At 35.5% G+C, this 27,992-nt stretch overlaps 1 protein-coding gene across 1 annotated transcript; it reads left to right on the forward strand.

Moving 5' to 3' along the window:
• The first annotated feature begins 1,074 nt into the window (after positions 1-1,074).
• Positions 1,075-27,927, forward strand: LOC149814848 (tRNase Z TRZ3, mitochondrial-like). The gene is made up of 12 exons (XM_089989750.1): positions 1,075-1,443; positions 1,572-1,661; positions 1,999-2,043; positions 2,156-2,210; positions 2,366-2,409; positions 2,741-3,235; positions 3,323-3,591; positions 3,728-3,875; positions 4,021-4,071; positions 26,058-26,548; positions 26,638-27,343; positions 27,492-27,927. The coding sequence occupies exons 1-12, from the start codon at positions 1,108-1,110 to the stop codon at positions 27,801-27,803; spliced, it is 3,042 nt and encodes a 1,013-aa protein (XP_089845876.1). The 5' UTR covers positions 1,075-1,107; the 3' UTR covers positions 27,804-27,927.
• Positions 27,928-27,992: the final 65 nt, after the last annotated feature.

Below are 27,992 nucleotides of genomic sequence, written 5' to 3' on the forward strand. Positions count from 1 at the left end.
CAACTTGACAAGAACCGTTATCTATGTCACTCAAATTTCATTGTAAAACTGTAGGGTATCTTGGGAGTCTGTGGTCCAAGGGTTCACTTGTCTAGGTTGACAGGGGTTTAAGGGGTCACAGGTGGAAACTAGTCAGGTCTGACGTTCATATTTGCCTACTCTTGGAATCAGCAAAGTTCATTCCAAAATTTGTATCTTGAAATATAATATAGGGCACAATAAATCATGACCATGTTGGCCATTTTTCGGCTAGTTATCCACCGAAAATGGCCAAAAAATGGTCAGGATTTTTTTCTTGATTATTTTATTTTATTTGACTTCCAGCCATTTTTCAGCTGGTAGCTGGGGTAGTATCGGTCGGCATAACTAATGCCAGTTGGTGCTAGCCCTTCCAATTTCCGGTTGTTACGTGGCTAGAAAATAGCTAGCCACTATTTTCTTTTTTTTTTTTAATTAAAAACTTGGGAAGTCAGCCAAATAAATTTTCTGATGATAAGGAAGCCTTGCAGAAGCAAGAAAAAATCCGAAGTGGGGCCCACACCACACTCCATTATGTGGTTCACCTATAAAAGCTACAAACACACCCATGAGGCAATGAGGTTTGATCCGATGCTTTCATCTCAGCACCCTCACAACCACCCCGCTGGCCACGCGGGTCAGCCAAATAATTAAAAAGTCAGTTTTTTTATGTTACCAAAAAACTGATTTTAGGTAAACCTGGTTATTTCAAAACGCAGGTTTCGGCCCTATCATCCAAACGGTGCCTTAGTCTACATATAATGCTCGTGATAATTTTGTTAGATTACCATCTAACACCACTTGTAGATTGAATCGAAATAACTAGTATTGTATGAATCATTTGGCGTCTATATTAAATGAAAAAATATCAGGTGCAATATGATTGCACACTTTGTCTGCCGCTGCCGTCCATATGTAAAGTCTAAACCATTTGATACATGGATACAAATGGTTTCCATATTCCACCAAATTTGATATGGATCGAGCCAGTGTATCCTTTTCACCCCTACCAAATCATAAGAGAGAGAGAGAGAGAGAGAGAGAGAGAGAGGCGTTTTACTTCTCTCTAAAATTTCAAAAATATCGAGGATGCCCTCAATCACAAACCTGAGATTCTTCTTCCCCACGCCTTCCCTGGTCATCCTTAAGCCCAAAACCCCTCTAATCTCTCTGAGACCTGCTCCGCTTCGCTTCACCGTAACATCTTCTTCATTAGGCAATAAAACCCAGCTCGGAAGAAGGCTCTCAACTCTCAGAAATCCCAAGACCAGAGAGAGACCTCCACAGATGGAAGAGAAAGAGAAAGAGAAGGAATCCATTGGTTTCAACAAGAGGAGGGCAGAAGGGATGGAGAAAGCCCAGCCGAAGACTCTTCAACTTAAAACCAGGAAACTGAATCCTGTCAATACCATCTGTTACGTTCAGGTTACTCTCTTCTTCTTTGTGTTTTTCCCTGATTAAAGAGTATTTTTTTAGGAGATGGGTGCACTTGGGATTTGTGAATTAGGTGTTTTCTCCAAGTGGGTATCATGAATTTAGGTTCCTTGTGACAGATTTTGGGGACCGGAATGGATACGCAGGACACGTCGCCATCGGTTTTACTGTTTTTCGATAAGCAACGGTTTATTTTCAATGCGGGGGAGGTGATTTTCTTCATCTTATTCTTTCTATTTCTGGGTGGTTCTTATGAGAAAGTAACAATTTTTCTTCGGTGATTATGGTATCAATTTGGTATACATTGCTAAAATCGTCACCGTATGACCTCATCATGTGTTTTTCTCCTTTATAGAGTGATAGGAAGTTGGTATGACTTAAAAATTGTTCTAATGAAATCATATTAGCTAGAAAATGGATACTCTTTGGTGAGTTGAAAGATTGCATCGACTCTCTCTGTTTGTTTGTTTATGCTTTTGAAGGAATTTTGGTTGCCCTTTGAAATCCTTTGTTGCTTAGTTGGTTCTTTTTGTTTTTCTCTCTTAGGGATTGCAACGTTTCTGCACCGAGCACAAGACTAAGTTGTCTAAGGTGAGGTCTTTATTGACGTTTTCACTACAGGGAAAGCTTTAAATATGTCTCTGCTTGTGATTGCAAGTGTGAATTCTAAGGCTATCTGAATGTCTGGTGCGGTGTCATTCAGATTGATCACATATTTCTGACTCGTGTTTGCTCCGAAACTGCAGGTGGTCTTCCAGGTTAGTGCTTCTCTGACATGGCCATGGAATTACAGCTTCTACTTTGTAATAATTTGGAATGCTGGGGAAAACTCAATGTGATGATTCTTTTAAATATATAATTTGAGCGCATGATTTGGGACTTCACCTTAGAATTTTTGTTGCGTGTTCTGCAGGACTTCTATTGACATTGGCCAGCATTGGTGATGATGGGATGTCTGTAAGTAAGCCTAATCTTGGAAATTAGCTCAAGTTACCTTCAGTGATTCTCTTTTCCAACCAATTTGCAAACACTTCAAGCCCAATTGAACAATTTGTGAAGCTCTAGATCATATGACATAGGTCAGAGTAGTTCTCGATGTAGGTTCACTTGTATGTGTATCTAGAAGTGACTTTGCACGAAATACTTGTCTGTACCGAGAATGTTCACTTCTTGTGAAAACTGCACCACTCCTTGCGGTTATTTTCTTGCATCATCATGCTTGTTGGAAAATTAAGGATGCTAGTGGTTCCTGTACGATCCTCTAATATGTTTTTGTTGTATATTGAAGGTCAATATGTGGGGTCCTTCTGACCTCAAGTATTTAATAGATGCAATGCGGATGTTTATTCCTAATGCTGCTATGGTGCACACTCATAGTTTTGGACCTGCACCTGGCACTCTTCCCAGCCCATTTACAGATCCAATAGTTCTCGTGAACGATGAAGTTGTCAAGATATCGGGAATTCTCTTGCACCCAGCTTTGTCTGGAGACCATGAAAATGCAGACCAAGTTAGCAATACGTCAACTGTTACCTGTGCTGACTCGGAACTTAACCTGGATGGTTTTCCCAAGAATCCTCCTTTAAGTCCATCTCGATTTCCTAAAAAGACAGGTTTGGCTCCAAAACCTGGTGACATGGCTGTGGTTTATGTGTGTGAGTTACCTGAGATCAAGGGAAAGTTCAATCCAGCAAAAGCGGTGGCCCTTGGGCTGAAAGCAGGGCCAAAATATCGTGAACTGCAGCTCGGAAACTCTGTCATGTCTGATCGTAAAAACATAATGGTAGGTGAAATAGATAGTAATTGGTTTCATTCATATAATCTCTGTTTAATGGTTTATGGGTTTCACTCAAACAAGTTAACTGTGCAGGTGCACCCAAGTGATGTACTTGGTCCATCAATCCCAGGCCCGATCGTTATTCTGGTGGACTGTCCTACACCATCTCACGTGCAAGGATTGTTTTCAGTTTCATCTCTTAATGAGTATTGCGTGGATTCCATTAGCTCCAGTGAAAGTAACTCTAAGTCTGTGAATTGTGTTATCCACTTGGGTCCTGCTTCTGTTACAACGACAGAGGCCTATAAGAAATGGATGTCAAGATTTGGTGGGGCACAACATATCATGGCCGGACATGAAATGTAATTGTTTGGCTCTAGTTGATTTTTATCAGAAGCATAACATCTTACCTGTATGCAAGTGATTTAGAATTCAAATGAAAAGGGCTTAGTTTTTGACCTATACTGTTTCTTGTTCTTCACAACTCATGTTTTGCAGAAAAAATATTGAAATCCCAATCCTCAAGTCTAGTGCAAGGATTGCATCGAGGCTGAATTATGTGTGTCCACAGCTCTTCCCTGCAACTGGATTCTGGACACAGGGGAACCTTGACAAATGTCCCATGGATTCTATTTCCTCAAGTGAGGTTTGTTATTTCTGATTTTTAACAATCAAGAATCATAATTCCATGTGTGGAGCATGTCTCTGCATCTCTCTTCTTTGATATATGAGTCAATAGATGTTTTGACTATGAATTGTTTGTTAATTGGCCCACCCTTTCATCTCTTCAGGAGGTTCCTCTGATGCATAGTCAGTGTGTTTCTGCAGAAAATCTTCTGAAGGTATGCAAATCTTCTACTTTTACTGTGTCCATTGTATGGATATTTTTTCCCCCAAAGTTCTGCTTTCTGCCTTTGCTACCTGTGTAAGTCGGCTGAATCCTGAATGGATGTGCGGGAACTACTAAGTGGATCATTGCCTTGCAGTGTGTGCATGATTTGTTTATTTCCAAATTGTTTTTATGGATAACTTATTTACATTTCTTGTCACATTTGTTGCTATAATTATATGACAACACATTTTGGTGTCAATTTGCTTTCATATCGCTCTGTTCAGTGGCAATGTCAAAGTAGCGTCAACCCACTTCCACATGTATTGCATGCCCATGAGTGTGCAGCATGTTTCCTGTGCAGTATGACGAGTAACCATCTTACCACTGCATGAAATGCCAGTTTGTCCTTTTAGTGGTATGCTAAAAGCAAATCACCATAGACTTAGATTGATTGTCACGAAATGGCATGGATCCCAATGCATTCCAGAATGCGTCCTATAGACCAAGAATAAAATGTAGTTAAACACACATTCACAATAGAAATACCCATAAAACACAAGACTTAAAAATAAACAGTTTCATTAAAGATGAAATTCAAATAATACAAAAGAAATAAAATTACAAAGAATCATCACTACAATACACTCAAATCACACACATAATCCTAAAACTACCCATCACTCTCTCAACCCCTACACATGCACACACCCCTATACTTATAGAGAAGAGAGAAGAGGAGAGGAGAAAAGAGAGAAGAGAGAAGAGAGAAGAGAGAAGAGAGAAGAGAGAAGAGAGAGAAGGGGATAACCCTTCTAGCCATTGGAGAGGTTTCAACGGCTAGATCCAATGTCTATAGACTCTATACAAGTCAACCTAAGTTGACTTGGTCAACCTTGGTTGACTCAATATATATAATATATATAACTACATAACTACATATATTTTATATATACATATAAATACTTATGTATTTATATTATGTTAATATATATATATATATATATATATATATATATATATATATATATATATACAAAAAATACATCCATCTTAACACCCTCCCTCAAACTTAAGGTAACTCACTGTAAGTTTAAAATTACAAAAGAAACCCATTACATAAAATGTCTTCATAGACTTTACCAAGTTCTTCCATTTGGTGCTTCTTTAAAGGGTACTCAATCATCTGCTCTATTACATAAAGAATCTTCACTATCAATTACTATATATATATATTATGGAGAGAGGATGACCAAGCACACAAACATATAATATATAGAAGATAAGTCAATTTAACAATTTAACAATTTTTAAATTCATTTAGAGTAAGAATTAATTTTGAAAAATCATTAATTTCAAATATGATAGTCATTTATCACTTTAAGCATTCAAGAAAATCATGCACACATATATCTATCACAAAAGGCATATTATTGCATAACAAGCATGAATTTTCAACATTATCAATATTATGAATAAATAATTCACAATAAAATATTTAAGAAAATTCAAATACACAGATCAATTTTATTTTAGAAGCAATATTAGTCATACAACTAAAAAAGGTCACTTATGGACCAATTTTAAGCGATAATAATAAAAAATATTTCAAGAATACATGCTTAGAAAGCTAACTAATGAAACCAACAATATCTTAAAGAAATGCTACAAAGGTTATAATAAGATATCAATACTCACTTATGAACCAATTGAAAACGCACAAACAACTCACAAGGTAACAATAATATATCCTTCATTAACAAATGCTTATAAACCATTAATTAAACTTATGCAAAACATGCAAGACAATCAATCATGGAACAAATCATGCAACTAAAACATATTAAATGCAAAATACATGAAAATATTTCAATAATCATTTCTTATACAAGAGCAAATGAATTTAGAAAAATTACAAAGAGATCTAAAAATCTCACACTGAATGATATTAGCAAATCTTAACACTAGTTTGACCACCACAAGCAATCACCTCACTCGACCTCCAATATTAAAAAATTAAGTATATCAACGACTAAAACAAACGCATAATCAAAATGCCACTAAAGGGCTAAAACACACACAAAAAGTGTGAATAACCGACATCTCTTGTCTACATAAAATGACACTTAAAACAAGTATATCAACGATTAAACCAATTGGTGCACATAACTCACCACATTGAAAACATCATCTTTTTTCGACATACAATGACACTCAAAATAAGTGTATTAGCTACTAGAACAAGAATATAATCTCAATGCCACTTATGGGCTAAACAAAAAAAAAGTATAAATAAACCAGAGTTGTCAGTCGAGGAAGCGAGAAGCGATTTGGGAAGCAGAAGCGAGAAGTGTGGCATTTCTAAAATTTTAGGAAGCGGAAAGCGCGTGATGACTTAAAAGAGAACCGAGAATTGTCTCAAAAGAGAAAAGGGAAGCAAACTAGAAGTGACCTAGGAAACAAATTGGAAGCGACCTAGGATTCGAGTGGGAAGCGAAAGGAAAGTGAATAGGAATCAAAAGAGAAATGAAAATGTAATTATATTTTTTTAATTTATCCAAATATAAGATTTGTGTTATCATTGACAAAATAAAACATGAGTATCTAAAAATTGAATCATATATGCAAAGTGCAACCATTTAACAAATACATTTGTTGCAAGCATTTAATAAATAATATATGAAGTAAAATTCATAATTCATAATTTCATATTAATGTTGCAACCATTTTAAAAAGGCATCATGTTGCAAGCATTTAATAAATAATACATAAAAAATTCATAATTCATATTCCGGTCGCAACTATTTAACAAATGCATCATGTTGCAACTTGCAAGCATTTAATAAATAATACATAAAAAAAAATCATAATTCACATTCCTATTGCAACCATGTAACAAATGCATGCAAGCATTTAATAGATAATGCACTAAGAAAACTAATTTGATTAAGAAGCGTACCTTTTTCAGGAAAAATAATCAAATGACTTGTTATTTAATGTTGTGATCTATGCAACATAGAAAATAAGAAATCAATAAACTCAAAGATTACATAGAGATATGGTTAAATTTTTAATTGCACAAAGCAAGTTACACATTTAAGCACTAAAAAGTAAAAACATAATTTAATTTCAAGAATTTCCAAGTTTAATTAAAGTATAAAGTTATAAACTTTAAAATTAACATAATCCACTACTTCACTTTATCATGCAAACTTCAAAACAAAAGTACATATAATATTACAAGTCTATAACACAAAAAAAGTCACTTTCAAAGCGCTAAAGCAACATAAAAGTTTCTAAGTTGGACTACTCTAACTACATCATCAAAAGAATAATTAAGAATTCAATAATTCATTTTATTTCAACAATCCATAATCTGTCATCTTGAATATGTTGAAAAATTAAAATATTCAAAAACCTTAATCTAAAATTAAAAAAATACATATATAGAAGAAAGTAAAAATAAAAAACATAAGATGCATAACGCATACCTTGCCTAGGTCTCCTGTTAAAGAAACGATCAATCTGGCCTTAGGAAACTAATGGTCGCTCTTGTATATCTGCAGTAGTTTTACTAGCTTTCTTGGATTGATTTGTATCCTCTTCAACCTCATTTATACGTATAATTATCATAGGCAATAATGCTCTTGGCTATGCATCTTTGGTTTTGGATTTGAAAATAGTGCTTGATTATTGTGCACTATCATCCAAATCTCTCCAACGCATGTGTTCTAATCTCAACGTATTTTTTCTACAATACGAAGTGTCAGATTGATATCCCATTTTATACTAAGTCCTTCTTTCTAGCGATTGTTGTATAACAAGAATGCAAAATATGAATGCTAACAAATAATCAATGATAGATAAATATTTTATAATATATCAAAACAAAAGTACAAAACACTTTAATTATACCTGCCAATCAATCAAAGATTCAAATGAGTATACACCAAGGTATCAACGTGATTTTTATTGAGCCTATTTTTTTTAACATTATGAATGTAGCTATAGGTGCTCCACACTCTTTTTGTAGAAGGTGTGCTAATAGGTTAAGATAGAACCTTAATGGTTAATGCTCTCAGCTCGGGTGTTTCACCATCATAAAAATGCTATCAATTAAAGACCGTCATTGTAGGATTCAATGTATCTATTCTTGCTGCATTCTAGCTAAATCTTTCACTTTTTGATGTAAAAGGCACAAGTTGTGACCTATAAAGTGTATAAAGTTCTTAATTTCCAGTAGATATGACTTTAAGCGCGAGCATTGCATCATTTAAGATATTATTGTTTTTTTCTGCAAAAAAATTGTTTAGCTATAACAAGAAAATGCAAATGAAAGAATAAAATAATTAAATCATTAAAGTTTAAAATTTAAACTTTATTAAATAGATAAAATAAAATTTTTATCAGGAGAAACTCGTTTGACCCCTCTTGGTGCAGGGATCTTGAGATACTCTGACTTATAATATTTTGCAGTAAGCATGTGGGCTATACTATGAAGGGGCACATTCATTCTATCTCATTTATTTGAGACAATCCTATGAATCTTTTTATATAAATCTAGTTATCATTTTAGATTGTCTTTGATTTCCCCCAACATCTTGTCCATCATGCCTTGAAATACTTCACCAATTATAAGGCCTTCCTGATCGCAAAATTTGATCATCTTGTAGATGGGTTTTGTGATCATTAATGTTAAACGAAAAGAATCCCAATATTCTTCATCAAGAACGATTGTTTTTGTAGTAATAATCCTCATTTTCATAGTCTTATCAGTGCATGATTGCTTCCACTCACTCCATCTATCTGATACGACTGTCAGCCTCAAGCTCTCCCTCACATCTGTTAAATTATGTACATTAATCATATTATGTAATATATATATTATATATATATATGGTTATACATATACATATATTAATATATATGTATATGTATCTACTCAAATATATATATATAAAATATATATTTCTATTTATTTTGTCATAAGGGTAGTTTAGTCTTTTCCCTATTTTTGCGCACATTCACTTTTCGGATGTGACTGTAATTATGTTTCTTTTATTTTTATTTTTCTTTTTGTTCTTTTTATTTCTTTTTTGGATTTGTACCTAAAAGGTACCTTGGGGGGCCCACCAACATAGTCGTTGGGCCCTCTCCAACGGTCACATTTGTGACCGTTGGAGGGGCTCCAACGACTATGGGTGGAGCCCCTCCAAGGCCCCCTTTAGTGATGTTATAAATAGGGGTTCTCCCCTTTGTATTTCTTCATGGCTTTGAGTCAAAGCCCAAGTTCTCAATAAATTGATTCCATTATTTTATGCCTTTGTGCATTTGTGAGTTATTTGTGGGTTGTGCTTTTTGTGCACAAGTGTTCTAAAGTGTTCTTATTGTGCTTTCGTGGTGGGTTCAATATCAAGAATATTAAGGTCTTGATATTAGTATCTTGTTGGAGATACTTTCACATGGTATCAGAGCCTCGTTGGAAGAAAGAAGATCGTGTATTTCGCCTCTTGTGAAGCACCTCGAAAATCGTGCCCTCAAGCTAGTGAAGTTTTTGAGTAAAGCATTTGCTCCGGGCAATATTTTAGAAGCAACTTTTGTCAAGAAAAGGTTGAAAATCCGTTAAGGTACGCTTTATTTTTCATCTTCTCTTCTCCATAATGGGTGAAAAAGACTCCCACTTCTCTCTTGGTTTTAAACTTAGTGGTTCAAACTACCATGTTTGGGCCGGCAACATGGAAGCCCACATCAAAGGGAAAGGTCTTTGGGGTTACGTTCAAGGATCCATATCGGAACCCGAACCCAAGCTTTCTATTATAGAAAAAGGGGAAATCAAAATTCTTGAAGGAGAAGATAGACAAAAGGCCTTAGAAGAATATTCCAAAAGGCATGATGAGTGGGAAATGAAGAACTTCAAAATTTTGTCTTGGATTTTTTCGTCCGTTGAAACCAAGATCAATGCCAACATCATCAAATTTAAAAGGGCCTTCGAAGCTTGGTTATACCTTGAAAAAATGTATACGTCAAGGAACTTGTCTCACAAATACTACCTCCAAAAGAAAGCCTTGACTCTTCAACAAAATGATTTATCTATTCGGGAATATTTTGCCGAATTATCATCTATTTGGGACGAGCTTGCCATGCTCGAACCAAAATGGAGTGGAGAAGCTATTGAGTTAAGGCACAAACAACTTGAGGAAGATCGTTTCTTCAACTTCTTAAATGGTCTTAGACCCGAATTTGAGCAAATTCGGTCCTCCCTTCTATCGGCTTTTACCTCCCCATCTATTGAAGATGTCATCACCAAGCTAAGTGGTGAGGAAACACGTATGGGGATTAGTAAAAATAACCCAAGCATTCTTGCTACACCTTCTCAAAATGACTATGAAGTGGTCAATGCCGTGTCAAGACCCGGTAATAATTTGAAGACCTACAAACCGCCCCATTTCAAAAATCAAGGGCAAAATGATCGATATGGCAAGAGAGATTATAGCAAATTAACTTGCCATTTTTGTAAAGAACCGGGACATATCAAACCAAATTGTCCTAAATGGAAGAAATTCCTCGCCGCGGCTTTAGCATCCCAATCGGAGGAACGGCCTTCAACATCGAATGAACCTCTTTCGCTTCATCAAATTATGGATGCTCTTCAACCTCTTCTCAAAGGAGGCACTTCTGGAGCCGCCATGTCATCTTCTTCCTCTCTTGGTAAGACATCTTGGCTACTTGATTCTGGTGCTTCGTTTCATATGACTCCAAGTCATTGTTTTCTCTCTAATTATTCTGAAAATCGCCTTCCATCTTTTGTCTCAACCGCGGATGGAACCCCTCTTGAAATTAAAGGAATGGGTAATTTTGAAAAACAAGATTTTTTTATCCAAAAAATTCGTTTTATTCCAAAACTAAACTTAAATTTACTTTCCGTTTCTCAACTCTCGGACTATGGTTGCGATATAAAGTTCTCTTCTAATAAATGTTGGATACAGGATCGCCAGTCCGGGAAATTGATTGGGGAAGGCTCTAGGAGAGGAGACCTCTACTATGTTGATTTTCTTAAAATTCCCAAGAATCAATTTTGTAATGTTGCTCAAAACAAAGATATTCATGTATGGCATAAGAGATTGGGTCATCCCAACATTGTTAAAATCTCTTATTTGCCTTTTGTTAAGAATCTTTGTAATGAAAATTTTGTTTGTAATGAATGTATTCTTGGAAAAATGAGAAGTCTTCCTTTTCCTCAAAGATCCATGTTTACAACAAAACCTTTTGAAATCGTTCACTCCGATGTATGGGGTCCAGCTCCGGTGATATCCAAGGGAGGTTTTTCGTACTATGTTATCTTTGTGGATGATTTCACTAGGTTTAGTTGGATATATTTTCTTAAACATAAATATGAAGTTTTTTCAACTTTCTAAACATTTCATATGATGGTTTTAAATCAATTCAATGGAAATTTGAAAATTTTTAGAACTGATTCAGGTGGCGAATACCTTTCCAATGAATTTAAAAGCTATCTTGAAAACTATGGAATTCTTCATCAAAAATCTTGTCCCAAAACCCCCCAACAAAATGGGTTGGCTGAACGGAAACATAGGCATATTATTGAAACCACACGAACCTTGCTCATTTCTCAAAATATACCGAAAAAACTCTGGGCGGAGGCTGCTCTTACCTCTGTCTATCTCATAAATAGACTTCCATCTAAAAACTTGAACAAGATTTCCCCGTTTGAAAAATTATACGAAAAAGAACCTGATTATAGCAGGTTAAGGGTTTTTGGATGTAAATGTTTTGTCCTTACTGATAAAAATGACAAACTCTCCCCTAAGGCCATTCCTTGTGCCTTTCTTGGTTACTCTGAAACTCATAAAGGTTTTCGCTGTTATGATGTTAAGAGTGATAAACTTTATGTTTCCAGAAATGTAAGCTTCTTGGAAAATGTTAGTGGTTTCGAAAAACTTGAAACTAATGATGAGAATATAGATTATTCTTTTCTGTTTGATTTGTTAACTGAAGATGATGATACTAGCGATGATGAAACAAATCTAAATGTTGAATCTCATACTGATCAATCCATTAATGAAGAACCACATAGAGATCCTATAACCTACTCTCATAGAGATAGGAGTACTTTTAGAAGTGCTCTCGAAAGATATGATAGTGAGTCTACCCCTTCAAGTGAAGGAAATCTTCGTAGGACCGAAAGATCAAGAAAACCCCCTTCTAGGTTCATCTCATATGAGTCTTTTTCACCAAAATATAGAGCCTGTCTAAGCGCCATTCACTCGTACATAGAACCTAGGGATTTTGAGGAAGCACGTAAATACCCAGAATGGATAGTTGCTATGAACAATGAACTTGAAGCCCTAAAGAAAGCAAGAACCTGGGAGTTTCAAGACCTTCCTAATGATAAGAAAGCAATAGGGTGTAGATGGGTGTTTAAAGTCAAAACTAAGTGTGATGGGTCTCTTGAGAGATATAAGGCCCGCTTAGTTGCAAAAGGGTATGGTCAAAAATATGGGATTGATTATGAGGAGACTTTTGCCCCCGTTGCTCGGATGGTCACCGTCCGATGTCTTATAACTGTTGCTTCAATAAACAAATGGAACATCTATCAGATGGATGTTAAGAATGCGTTTTTAAACGGAGATCTAAACGAAGAAGTATATATGGATGTTCCTCCTGGAATGGAGTATCCTAAAGGGAAAGTGCTTCGTCTTCGGAAAGCACTGTATGGTTTAAAACAAGCTCCCAAAGCTTGGTATGATAGGTTTAACTCTGTAATGTTAGATAATGGTTTTTCATCATGCTTTACTGATACTGCTTTGTTTGTTAGAAAGTCTAATGCAGGGATTGTTATTCTGTTGCTATATGTGGATGACATGCTTATTACTGGGAGTGATTCTAAAGGGATTAAAAGCATAAAGTCCATATTAAAGGATAAGTTTGAAATGTCTGATTTGGGTTTCTTAACTTATTTTCTGGGTATTGAGGTTGCATACTCTCATAGAGGGTACTTTTTGTCTCAAACTAAGCTTGCATCTGAGATTATTGACAGGTCAGGTATTACAGATGATAAAGTTTGTGAAACTCCTGCTATAGTAGGAGCAAAAATGAAGATTGATGATGGTGTTCCTCTCTCCGATCCTACTCCCTACAGGCAACTAGTAGGCTCGTTGATGTATCTAAGTATCACCAGACCCGATATCTCACATGCGGTGCATACGGCAAGCCAATTTCAGCATGCACCAATTTCTGTTCACATGGGTGCTATCTTGCGTGTCGTGAGATACCTAAAGCACACTATTAATAAGGGAGTTTTTTTGTCTTCCTGTTCTGAGTTAAAATTAATTGCTTATACTGACTCTGATTGGGGAGGTGGCCCAAATAACCGTCACTCCACCACTGGTTTTTGTGTTTTCTTAGGAGACTCATTGATCTCATGGAGATGCAAGAAGCAGCAAAAGGTATCTCTATCATCAACTGAAGCTGAATATCGTGCCATGGCAACTACTACCATGGAAATTGTTTGGATTCATCAGTTGCTGGAAGATATGGGAATCAAAATTGAAGGGTCTACCAAGCTTTGCTGTGACAACAAAAGTGCGATTTATATTGCTAAAAATCACACTTTTCATGAGCGGACTAAACATATCGAGATGGACTGTCACTATGTTCGGGAGGCGTATCTCCAAGGAATCATTGACCTTCCATATGTCATGTCCGAGTATCAGTTGGCAGACTTCTTCACTAAAGCCTTGTGTGCTCCGCGCTTCAACTTCCTTCTTAGCAAACTCTCGGTCATCCTGCCCTAAGTTTGAGGGGGGGTGTTAAATTATGTACATTAATCATATTATGTAATATATATATTTTATATATATATGGTAATACATATACATATATTAATATATATGTATATGTATCTACTCAAATATATATATATAAAATATATATTTCTATTTATTTTGTCATAAGGGTAGTTTAGTCTTTTCCCTATTTTTGCGCACATTCACTTTTCGGATGTGACTGTAATTATGTTTCTTTTATTTTTATTTTTCTTTTTGTTCTTTTTATTTCTTTTTTGGATTTGTACCTAAAAGGTACCTTGGGGGGCCCACCAACATAGTCGTTGGGCCCTCTCCAACGGTCACATTTGTGACCGTTGGAGGGGCTCCAACGACTATGGGTGGAGCCCCTCCAAGGCCCCCTTTAGTGATGTTATAAATAGGGGTTCTCCCCTTTGTATTTCTTCATGGCTTTGAGTCAAAGCCCAAGTTCTCAATAAATTGATTCCATTATTTTATGCCTTTGTGCATTTGTGAGTTATTTGTGGGTTGTGCTTTTTGTGCACAAGTGTTCTAAAGTGTTCTTATTGTGCTTTCGTGGTGGGTTCAATATCAAGAATATTAAGGTCTTGATATTAGTATCTTGTTGGAGATACTTTCACAACATCAAGCAAGCGTTTCAAAGTAGTATAATGTTAAGCAAACCTTGTTTTTGCAATCTTTATTAGTTCAAAATTTTCATTACTTCTAAATATCGCTAATGCTTTTGAATGATTGGTGATATATTTTACAATTTCTTTACCTTGCAAATATGTCTCTCCCAACCAGTAAAACTCATGTGCCAAATCTTTGAAAATCAAATTAAGGGTGTGCACAACACAATGTTCAATTCTTCACCAGCTAACTTGCAATTTGTTGTATTATCTGTAATCATTTGCGCTACATTAGAAGGCCTCATAATTTTAAATTTATTTTTAAAAAACTCGACAATATTTACAGTCGACTGCTGCACATCAGAAAAATTGCTCGCATATAAGAACATTGACCTAAAATAATTTGATGCATGTATATTTATCATGTGTTTGTTCTTTATATTTGTCTAACCATCTAAGACAATGAAAACTCCAAACTCCTCAAACTTTTTTCGAAATTCACTTAACTCCTTGTAAATATACTCTTTCGCACTGTCAAGCAACATTGTTATAGTTTTTTCATATGATGGAGGCTTATATCCAGACACTTTATATCTTGTCTTCCTAATATGGTGATCGAAACACATTGAAAGGTATGTCATTTGCACAAACCTAATAATTTTATGATCTACATCGTCTCTTTATACCTTTTTAAAGGTATCACGAATATCAATTGTGTTTCGGCTTTCACTAGAGGCAAAAGAAAATATAGTCATACTACTAGGTTTTGGTTTATCAATTCTTGATCTTTTCAACTCAAATGCGCTTGATGAAACTTTCACTCGTCGAACTTGTCTCTTAATTTTTCTTGCCAATTATTCATTTTTTGCAACTTTAAGACAAAAGTCTATCCCAACACTTTGTCTCTTTAGAACTCCCATTAGATGTGCAAAAACTCGAATCTATAACCTATGATAAATATTTTTGCAGTGCCTGCATATAAAAACCTAAGTTTCACCTTGCTTTCCTTGCCCACTCTTATTTTATTTCAATACATGGTGCCATGACACTGTTGTATGCATGCTAAGTGGTTCTAGGCCATCTTCATCGTAGTACTCATCTAAGTTATATTCTTGTTCGGCAAAACAATTTTATTTTCCTTTCTTAAACTGATATGGACAATCAAACCCCTTACCCTTACTAACATTCTCATTCCCAACAACACTAGAAGATTTATGCTTCAAATTACAAAAAAAATCATCCTCATCACCACAATTGTCGAGATCGTAGTTTGTAATAGTCATTTGTGAATCAAAGAACAAACAAATATACCTGCAACATAAAAGTATATGCATTAGTCTAAAGCAACCATTACTAACAACAAAGAATGGGGAGCGAACACAAATCATTACTCTCAGAATCCACTAATTACTAAAACAAAAAAAATGCAATGTGTCATCAAGAAATATCCAGTCGATTCTATCATATGCTTTTGCAAAAAGTTACTTGAAAATAACATTCTTCATAGTATGATGTAAGGACTCAACCAGTTCTTGAAATAAGATTCTTCCAGCTAGCCTTTTCATCTAATACTTTAAAACAACTTAAAGTGAAGCTTTTACTTCTTTTTCTGGTGTGTGTTCTTGTACAAAACTTCAATTTTAGAATCATGAGAACCTCCAACAGGAAATGAACTGCAGAAGAGGCACCTCAATTCTACATATGAACTGAGTTAGATCTAAGCACATATGGTATTTTTTCTTATAGGCACGTCCTCGGGATTCTTTGCCTGACAACTATCATCAGGTGCAATTCCAGGTTGGGAAGTGTTGCAATCCCTTGGAGCAGTAACAAACAACATATACATGTATACCACCACTTAGATGATAGATATTTCAAACTTCTAGATAACATATTACAGATTTTTGCCAGATTTGCTGCTCAAAAAAATCATGTGATCTGCAGCAACCATGAGATAAGGATAATCTTTGGTGGAAGTAAATTTCAATATTGCATTAGAAAAAAAAAATGATAGGCAGTAGTGTGTCGGAGGAAAACAAGATAGGAAATCGTTTGTAGGGAATTTATTTGTTTGTCTTCCATCATGTGTATAATGATTTATCAGAACTGATTCATTATTAAGGACAAACTCTACAACTTCTAAAGGAAATCATGTGTGATCTATCTTCAGGTCTATACCCAATCTTTACATAATGCTAGTCCATTTCCAAAAATACTCCTCTTGGCTGATTCTGACCCGTCATTGGCATAATTGCAACATTACCAGCACAACAAATTGCAAATCATAGATCAATGGCTATGTAATGAAGTATGCGAAAATATAAAGAATGCTTAATGCATTCACAATGTCCTACAATGGACAAATACAATAGAGAGATAAGAGAGAAGTCCACTATGGGACAATACAACAAGCCTTTAAAAGACAACACAATAAAAACAACAAATGGATTTATTAGAGAGGAGCTCTAAGGCTTAACCAATAAAAGGGGGAGTGACCCCTATTTATACAAAAAGAAATGGGGAAAAAGAGGAGCCATTGGGGGCTCCCCATAGTGTCGTTGGGAGATCCCAATGGTCATATTTATGACCGTTGGAGGTCCCAACGACTCTATGTGGGACCCCCAATGCATGTGTAAAAAATGAAATTAAAACAAATAAAATAAAAAGATCCTATTTAATAAAATATTTGTTTCTAGAAACAGCTATGTAAAATGACAAAAATACCCTTATTGGGTATTATATATATATACATGTATTTTAATAACCCTCCCTCAAACTTTACAAGGAGATAACCGAAAGTTTGCTAAAAAGAAAAATGAAATGGGGAGCAGGAAGAGCTTTAGTGAAAAAATCTGCCAACTGATACTCTGATGTGACATATGGTAGGGTAACTGTTCCTCTCAGATATTTATCTCGTACATAGTGGTAGTCCATCTCTATATGCTTAGTGCGCTCATAGAAGGTCTGATTGCTGGCAATATAAATTGCACTTTTGTTGTCGCAATACAACTTTGAAGGACCAGAGATGTCTACACCCATATCTTTGAGAAGATTTCGAATCCAAACAAGTTTCATTGTGGTAGTTGTCATAGCCTTATATTCAGCTTCAGTAGAGGACATCAAAACTTTCGGTTGCTTCTTGCATCTCCAGGCAATTAAAGAATCTCCTAAAAAGACACAAAAACCAGTAGTTGAAATTCTATCATTAGGATTACTTCCCCAATTAACATCAGTATAAGCAAGTAAATTTAATGAGGATGATGATGATAGAAATAACCCTTTAGTGATGATATTTTTGATGTATTTGACAATCTGTAGTACAACACTCATATGCATAGTTGTAGGAGCATGCTGAAACTGGCTAGCAGAGTGAATGACATGCGTAATATCTGGTCTGGTAATGAACAAATAAGTAAGAGAACCAATGAGTTGTCTGTAGGGTGTGGGATCTTTTAGAAGAACCCCATCCTCCAATCTTAATTTAGCATTGATCACTTCAGGAGTCTCCACCTTCTTGTCATCTGAAATTTCAGATTTAGTACATATATTTGCAACAAGCTTCATTTGCAAAAGTATATACTCTTAGGGAGAATATGCAACTTCAATTCCTAAGAAATATCTTAAGAATCCTAAGTCAGACATATCAAAGCTATCTTTTAACATATTTTTAATATTATAAATACCAACTTGATCATTTCCTAGAATAATCATATTATCGACATAAAGTAAAAGGACAATAATACTATTTCCTGCATTTTTCACAAAGAGAGCATTGTCAGTATAACATGAACGAAAACCCAAATTAATCATGACGTCAGTAAATCTATCATACCAAGCCTTGGGAGTTTGCTTAAGACCATATAATGCTTTTAAAAGTTTAAGAGTTTGACCATTTCCAATGTTAATTCCCTGCAGAGGATCCATATAGATTTCTTCATTTAGTTTTCTATTAAGAAAAACATTTTTAATATCTAATTGATATATAGGTCATTTTTTAGTTGATGCTACAACTATTAAGGTTCTAATACTAGTCATTCTAGCTACAGGCACAAAGGCTTCCTCATAGTCAATACTGTATTCTTGTGAATATTCTTTAGCTACTAATCTTGCTTTATATCGTTCTAGAGAATCATCACTTTTAGTCTTAACTTTAAAAACCCATCGGCATCCAATAGGTTTTTTGTTTGAAGGAAGTTTAACTATTTTCCAAGTGTTAGCTTTCTTGAGAGCATATAGTTCAATTTTCATGGCTTCAATCCAATGTGGTATATTTTTTTGCTTGGTTATAATGTGCGGGCTCATGATATGAGTGTAAAGTTATTAGACAAGCCCTATAATTAGATGTAAGTGATTCATATGATAAAAACCTATTTGGTGGAATGAATTCTCTAGTAGATCGCCTAAGATAGATTTCTTCTATAGATTCATTATTTTGACAAAAAATTTCTAAAGCACTAATAGGTTTACTTTGTTTACACCGGGTATAAACTTGGAGATTTTTATCAATGATGTCATCACTACATGGTGATGTTTCAATATTAGATACTTCATGATGTGTATCATCCATTATCTCAAAGTGATTCAAAGAATTATCATACATATCTTTTGTCGGGGAAAGGTAATATAGAAACATATAGTCAATTTTATCTTTCTTATCAAGATTTTCAAAACCATTTTCATCTTTTAAGGTCACAACTTTTAAAATATAAAGTTTATTATTTTTGTAATCAAAGCATCTATATTCTTTTTTATTTTCACCATGTCCAAGAAAAACACATTCAATTGCTTTTGGAGACAACTTATCTCTTTTATGCAAAAGAATAAAGCATTTGAAAAAAAAATACGGAGACGATTGAAATCACGTGTGATGTTAAAAAGTTTTTCATAAGGAGAAATATTCTTTAAATTTGATGATGGCATACAATTTATTAAATAGGTGAAAGTTAAAACGACTTTGGCCCAAAAATTCTTAGGAATATTTTTAGAAATAAGTAATGTTCTAGCGGTTTCTATAATATGCCCATGCTTTCTTTCCGCTAACCTGTTTTGTTGTAGAGTTCTAGGACATGATCTTTGATGACATATTTCATTTTGCTTCAAATAGTTTTGAAAGTCATTGGATAGGTATTTTCCACCCGAATTGGATCTAAGAATAGATATGCTACTTTGAAATTGATTTTGAATTTTCATGCAAAATTCTTTAAAGAAGAAAAACACTTTCAATTTAAGATTAAGGAAATAAATCCATACATATCTAGTAAAGTCATCGATGAATGTTACGTAGTACGAATAACCACCTTTAGATATAACCGGAGATGAACCCCAAACATCCGAGTGTACCAATTCAAAAGGTCTTGTTGAAATAAATGTTCTAGTTGGAAATGGAATAGACTTCATTTTTTCAAAAATGCAAATTTTATAATTTATATATTTTTTTTTACAAAATTTGTTTTCAAAAGAAAAAAAATACATTTTTGAGTAACTTGGATGTCAAAGTTTTTTATGCCAAGTTTCAATACTTTTATCTTGGACATAAGTACACAAAAAGTTTGTAGGAAGAGTCAAATGATCCATATAGTAGAGGTCTCCCTTCCTATGGTCCGCTTCTTGGACTGGAGATCTTGCACAAAGCATCCATTAGATGAGAAAAATATTTCACATTCATGGTCGACAATTTGGGAAACCGAAAAAAGATTTAGGTTTAATTTTGGAACCACTCTTACTTTTGGAACAAAAAAGTTTTGAGAATTTTTAGGATCTAGTGTTCCTATACCTTTTATTTTTAGAAAAGTTCCATCGGCCGTAAAAACACAAGATATTTTTGAATTGATGCATATATCGATTAAAGCATTTTCATGAGGAGTCATATGGAAAGATGTCTCAGAATCTAAGATCCAAGAATACGTACTGGGTGGTGATGTGAAAGCAATGACGACACCCGATGTAGAAGAGGTAGCTTTGAGTATGTGTTGAAGAGCCATGGATATTTATCTAAGAGTTTCTTTAAGATTTTCGTTCTTGCCTTCATCTTCCTTTTTGGTGATTGATTATTCGACGAAAGCAACCTTAGGCTTGAAAGTTTCACTTAATTTGGGGCAAGCGGGTTTAATATGTCCCAACTCATAACATTGATGACAAACAATCATTTTTCTACCTCCATTATAGTTACCTTGCTTTACAAAGTGTGGTGGTTTGTATGATTTAACCTATGTCACATGGGTGCGGGTGCGGGTGCGGCTCAATTTTAAAAATTTTGGACACAGGGACTCAGCTATATATATATATATCCTGTGTGCATATATGTGGATATTGTCCTCTAAAGTTTGGCACCAGCATGAGTGTTTTATAAACTTTGCAAATTGTACTTTTGCCTTTGCAGAAAGAGGGGTCCGGGGGCTCCCCCCGACGCGGGTCCCGCTGCGCGGTTGGCGGTCCAGGGGGGCAACGCCCCCCGGATTTTTTTTCTTCTTGGGCTTATGTTTGAGACTCATGCTATATATATATATATTTTTTTAAAAAATTTATATAAAAAGATCATTTTTTTGTTTTTTACCCTAAAAATGGACAATTTTTGGACTCAGTCAACATTGACCGAGTCCAAAAAAGGACGGACTCGGCCTCGACTCGTTGACCGAGTCCGACTCGGCGTTGACCGAGTCAGAAGCCGCACCCGTGTCGGGGCGTGTCGACTCGGGTGCAGCGCCTCCCTAGCCGAGTCCGTGTGACATAGGTTTTAACATTGTTGCTGGGTTTAGACACGGCTAGGACTTCATCTACTTTCTTACTCATGTCAAGTCGAGTTTCTTCTTGAGTAATTTCGTCAATGACATCTTCCAAAGGAGGAAGAGTGGATCTATGTAGAAGTGAGAATCTAACTTGTTCAAATTCGGGACGAAGCCTAAATAAAAATTAGAACAATCTTCCTTGTTCCATTTGCTTTTGCCTAAGTTTTACATCCTCCATAGCCATCCACTTAGGTTCCAAAAGAGCTAACTCATCCCATAGAGGATTTAGAGCACTATAATAGTCTTGAATGCTCAAATCTCCTTGCTTAGTGGTTCTTACCTTTTCTTGCAAAAAATAGACTCTTACAAGGTTTTTTTTTTGTATACATACCCTTCATAAAGAACCAAGTCTCATTGACTCTACGAAATTTAGCTATATTAACACATACCTTGAGTTCAACATTATTCATAAACTATGCAAGAATTTTTGCATGATTGCTCTCCCAATCCTCCACCTTTTTTTGTGTTTTTCAATGGCTTTGAGGCAAACATCTCCCTCAAGAGCCTCTTCTTGACCTTCTTCGATCTTGACGAGCTTTAGTTGAGATTCCGGAATCGAACCCATTACATAGCCCCGAAGTTTCTTTTCTTTGAGATTATTCTCCATTGCGGATGCCCACATCATGTAGTTTTGCCATTCAGTTTAATGGATAGGTCAATCTTAAATTCCATTGCACCAATACAATCGTATGGCTATGATACCGTGTAATAAAGTATGCGAAAATACAAAGAATGCTTAATGCATTCACAATGTCCTATAATGGACAAATAGAAGAGAGAGAGAGAGAGATAAGAGAGAAGTCCACTATTGGACAATACAACAAGCCTTTAAAAGGCAACATAATAAAAACAATAAATGGATTTATTAAAGAGGAGCTCTAAGACTTAACCAATACAAGGGGGAGTGACCCTTATTTATACACAAAGAAATGAGGAAAAAATGGAAAAAATCCATTTGGGAGCCCCCAATGGTCATATTTATGACCGTTGGGGGTTCCAACGACTCTATGGTGGGACCCCCACTGCATGTGTAAAAAATGGAAAAATAAAAAGATCCTATTTAATAAAATAGTTGTTTCTAGAAACAACTATGTAAAATGACAAAAATACCCCTATCGGGTATTTTATATATATATGTAAATACATGTATTTTAACAGGCTACTGCTGCGCAAAGAGAATAGGTGAAGCCTTAAAGCTGTATAAAGAAATGAACGCCAAAGGGGGGAACCTAGCATTGTTACTTTAACCATTTTCATTGATGTATTTTGTAAAGACGAGAGGATGGATGAGGCATTACAAATGTTCAACTGTATGCTGAAAAGAGGCCCTCTACCAAACCTCATGACCTACAGTTGCCTGATTGATGGTTACTGCAAAGCTCAAGATATTCAAAGTGCACACACACACACACACACACACACACACACACATATATATATATATATATATATATATATAGAGAGAGAGAGAGAGAGAGAGTGAATGAGAGTGAGAGAAGAGATAGAGAGAGTGAGACAAAGAGATGGAAGAGAGAGAGAGCAAGAGAGAAACAAAGATAGAAAGGGCAATAAGAGTGAGCAGGAGAGAGCGCTAGTGAGAGACAGAGAGAGTGAGAGAAGCGATGTAGAGATAAAAAGAGCGAGAGGAGAATCAGAGAGAGAAACAGAGAGAAAGGAAAAGGGGTGGGTGTACGTACTTGAAGATACCCATCGTCGGAGGTCGGTGGGGGACACCGAGGTTGGTGAAGGACGCCGAAGGTCGGTGGTGGTCGTTGAAGATCGGTGAAACACTGCCGGTGGTCGAGAACTTGAGAGAGAGGGAGAGTTCCAAAAATATGAAACAAGAAACCCTAACGATTTGGGTTTTTGTTTATTTACGATTTTTTCAAAAATGCTCATTTTGCCCTCATTAACAAAATAATTTTTTTGGTAATAAAATCTTAAAAAAAGGGTAAAACTGTCCACCAACTTTAAAAAGGTTTTTAACAATGTAACTCACTCCTTTAATGGGAAGCAAACTTTCCTTTAATGGGAAGCATGTTTCCCTTTAATGGAAAGCACATTTCTCTTTAATGGAAAGCGTGTTCCCCTTTAGTAGGAAGCGTGTTTCTCTTTAATGTGAAACATGCTTCCCATTACGTTTTCCATTAAAGGGAAACACACTTCCAATTAAAGGGGATCACACTTCTCAATCAAACTAAGCGCTTTCCCATGCGTTTCGAAAGTGCCAAGTTTCGTGCTTCCAAAGAGCATTTCATGGAAGTGCGCTTCCCCGAGCCTATTGGCGTTTCCGGTAACTCTGGAATAAACATCTATTGTCTAAAAATAATGACACTAAAAAAAAGTGTATCAGCCACTAGAAAAAGAGTGTAATCTCAATGCCACTTATAGGCTAAACAAACATACCATCAATCTGACCCAAGGCAAATAACAACACGTCACCTATAAACTTGAGAATCTCGATTGATAAGATGACATGAGCTGCATACACAACTCACCTCCATGGCTAACCCTTGACCCAATAATAGCAAGGCCAAAAGATGATGCATTATATAAAATTTAGTGATGGGCAATCCAAATGCCATAAAAAGGCAATACATACTCACGAAAATTAATTTTTAAATAGATGAGTTCATAAAAAAAAGAACCGATTTAAAAAGACAGTTTCAAATCAAAATCCAATAAAGGAGATGAAATCTTAGCATAAGAATTAGTGCAATCATATTCACAACAATATGTCAATTGATGCAATTATATTCAATGATGTCTTATGACAATTTTTACAAACTTAAATAATAAGACATGCCCAATATAAGCAATTTATATAGAGATGGAATTATGAATTTTGAGAATCCTTCCAGAGATCATAAATCCACCAATCAAGAAACAAGTGCACTAAGCACATCACATACAAAAGATCAATAAATCTTAGTAAAGAGACAAGAACACATGATTTTAAGAAGTTAGAGCTACATCATAAGTCTACTACGAGGCAATTGAAGACAATCATATGGAGATTCCCAAAGAGCTACAAAATCTTGAGTGCACTAGTGCACAACCACACAAATACAAAGCCACTAGTGGGCGAGATATAAAGAGCCAACTAAGGGCTATACCCAATCCTCACAAAGAAGAACAAGAAACATAAAAACAATATAGATGTTATTGGTAAACAAAACTCCCAAAGAGCCATAAAGATCTACATATATATGGTCACATCAAACAAGGAATTTTTCTGATAATGTAACTCTCTCCAATAAGCATGACACAAAATATCAATACTCAAGAGAGAAACCACTAAGATGAACACATTTATTATATGATAACAAGTCATGCTTATGCAATTCAATAAAGACTTCTTAAGGGATATACCTAAAGAAGTTCTTAATCCGATACGTCATTTGAAAATAATCTTACTTAATAGAGCAATATCGCTCAAAAGAAATAACATATTCAAATGGTGATAGAAAGACTTTATTAGAAATAGATCACAATAAAAGTTCATGTTCACATCACAATATATTAAAAATTTCAAAGATAGTTCATACATACGTTAAAATATGAATTTTAGTATTTTGCAAAACACATAATATTTTAAAAAGCGATTCAAAAGAGTCTTCAATCACGAACCCAAAGTCCAACTTTAACTTGAGTGGATAATAAAAGTGTTCTCCAAAGAACACACTCACAAATCTCACAAAAGGGATACACACAATAATGTACACAATATAAAAAAAAACATAAATTTATTCTATGAAATAAGTGTGCAAGAGCTTATATATTTTTGCAAAATATAGTTTTTCACTTCACATATTCATAATCTAAAATATATATATTTCATATATCAAAACACAACAATTTCTACATACTTCAAAAATATTTATGTTTAACATAACTCCTTTTAAAAAAAATACTTACCATATATATGAAAATCAAGAAGCCAAAGATACGTACCATAATGTGAAATCCTTGAACACATTCCATTAATTTAATACAAATCCTTTCCAAGACCTCAATGCCTCGCTCTGATATCATGTCACAAAATGACATGGATTCCAATGCACTCCGGAATGCGTCTCATGGACCAAAAATACAATATTGTTTAACACATTTATAATAGAAATACCCATAGAACACAAGATTTAAAAACAAATGATTTCATTAAGTTTGAAATTCAAATAATAATAAAAAAATTACAAAGAATCCTCACCGCAATACACTCAAATCACACACATAATCCTAAAACTACCGATCACTCTCTCAACCCCTACACATGCACACACCCCCATACTTATAAAGAAGAGAGGAGAGAAGAGAGAGAAGGGGAAAACTCTTCTAGCCGTTGGAGAGGTTCCAACAGCTATACAAGTCAACCTAAGTTGACTTGGTCAACTTAGGTTGACTATATATATATATATATATACACACACACACACAAAAGAATACATCCATCTTAACAGTGATGACATCCTAGACTTTTCTATTCAAGTTGTGACCATTCAATATACCTACTAAAACTTGTTAAATATTTAAGATCTCCCTCGCTGGTCTTGTCCATGTCCAGGAGTATGATAGAATGCAGCAACTGAAGCAGAAGTTCTTGAGGAAGTATTAGAAAGTTAGACTTAATATCTCATCGTCATGAAATGAAGTCTTTGGAACCTTGCATTTGTGGAGTTTAAATGCCTCAACTCTTTAGAAAGTTCTGGTGCTTGGCGTTTTGTTCTTTTCTGACTCAAGGTTGTTAAGAAGCTGAATTTATTGTATTTTCTGCAGTTTCATTTGCGTCCTTATGCAAATCTTGGGTTGGACAAATCTGGGATCCCACCCTTAACTAAATCTTCAGATGTCATCGATGAGCTTCTCTCAGAAATTCCTGAAATTGAAGATGCTTCAAAGGAAGTTAGGAAGTTCTGGGAGGGCCTGGAAGAAACAAAGAATGATTCCGTTCTAAACAATCAATTCCCTGTGGAAGAGCCATGGATGAAAGTAGACACAGTTATGACTGATGGTGTAAGCAGTAAAACATCTAAAAAGGAGATTCAATTCCGAAAAGGAAATGAAGCCAGGTGTCATGAAGACAACTCTTATGTTCCAGCTTGTCTAGAGAATGTATCAAGAGAGGACATGGAGATTGTCCTTTTGGGCACTGGTTCATCACAGCCATCCAAGTACCGGAATGTTAGTTCTATCTATATCAATCTTTTTGCAGGGGGGACTTTACTTCTAGATTGTGGTGAAGGTACTTTAGGACAGTTGAAAAGAAGGTAAATTTATAGTAGCTTTCTGCTGGGTTGGTCACGTACCATAGTGGATATTTCAACTAGTAATGACTTATTTTTAACTGATATTTCAGATTTGGCATGAAGGGTGCTGATGCTGCTGTGAAAAGTTTAAAGTGTATCTGGATTTCCCATATCCACGCAGATCACCACACAGGGCTAGCAAGGATTCTAGCTCTCCGTTCCCAATTGTTAAGGGATGAGCCGCATGAGCCGCTGCTTGTTATTGGACCAAGACAGCTGAAGAGGTTTCTGGATTCTTACTCTAGGCTTGAGGATCTTAATATGCATTTCCTAGATTGCAGGCAGACACTGGAAATTTCAAAAGATGTTTGTGAACAGTCCCTTGACCTTGAACCAGTAAATGCTCAAAGTACCACGCAACAAGGCAATGATGTTGATGGGAATGGCTCCACTGGTTCAGGAAACTTAGAAATGACTGGTGGTGGGAATGCACCTCAAAAGTTGGAATCTACTTTGTTTGCAAAGGGTAGGATGCAAAGCTATTGGAAGAAATCAGGCTTCCAGGGAGATGGTGTAGTTGATGTTGCTGGTGTAGAGAAACTGAGGAACATATTGAATGATTCAGGCTTAGAAGCACTGATCAGTGTGCCTGTTGTCCACTGCCCTCAAGCATTTGGCCTAGTCTTGGAAGCTGCAAGGAGGGTTAATTCTACAGGCAAGGTCATACCTGGTTGGAAGCTTGTTTATTCTGGTGATACAAGGCCATGCCAAGCACTTATAGATGCGTCTCGTGGTGCAACAGTGTTGATACATGAGGTAAGATCATGTTCATGCAATAGGTAGTTACTATGCCAAGTTTCTTATGACCACCCTCTTATGGTTGATTGATGTTATGGCTTCTTTGCAGTTTGTCATGCTTGAATACAAAATGCAATAATGTATTTGATTATTATTGGTCTTTCAGGCCACTTTTGAAGACAACCTGCTTGAAGAAGCCATTGCTAGAAACCACACCACAACGAAAGAAGCGGTAGAGGTGGGTGCCTCTGCAGGAGCGTACAGAGTAATCCTTACACATTTTAGCCAGCGATACCCTAAAATTCCGGTGTTTGATGACACACACATGAATACAACGTGCATTGGCTTTGACATGATGAGTGTGAACATAGCAGACCTCCCTGTCCTCCCAAAGGTCATGCCTTATCTCAAACTCTTGTTTAGGAATGAAGTTGGAGCTGATGAAACTGAAGAATTGCTGACAGCAGAATCATCTTAAGTATATGCACCTATTTTTTGTAAAGGAAAATGTTTTTGCAAGGGTTTAATTGCCCACTCAATTTTGAATCGTTTTTTTTTATTATCTAATTTATTTCCAAGAATTTTATATTTGATTGCTCCCATCAGTTCCTTGGTAAACCGTTTGAATACAGGATCAATCAATGGGTGTTCTTTAAATATGCAAGGT

The sequence above is a fragment of the Nuphar pumila genome, chromosome 15 (genome assembly GCF_984573655.1).
Source record: "Nuphar pumila chromosome 15, dmNupPumi1.hap1.1, whole genome shotgun sequence".
Lineage (NCBI taxonomy): Eukaryota > Viridiplantae > Streptophyta > Magnoliopsida > Nymphaeales > Nymphaeaceae > Nuphar > Nuphar pumila.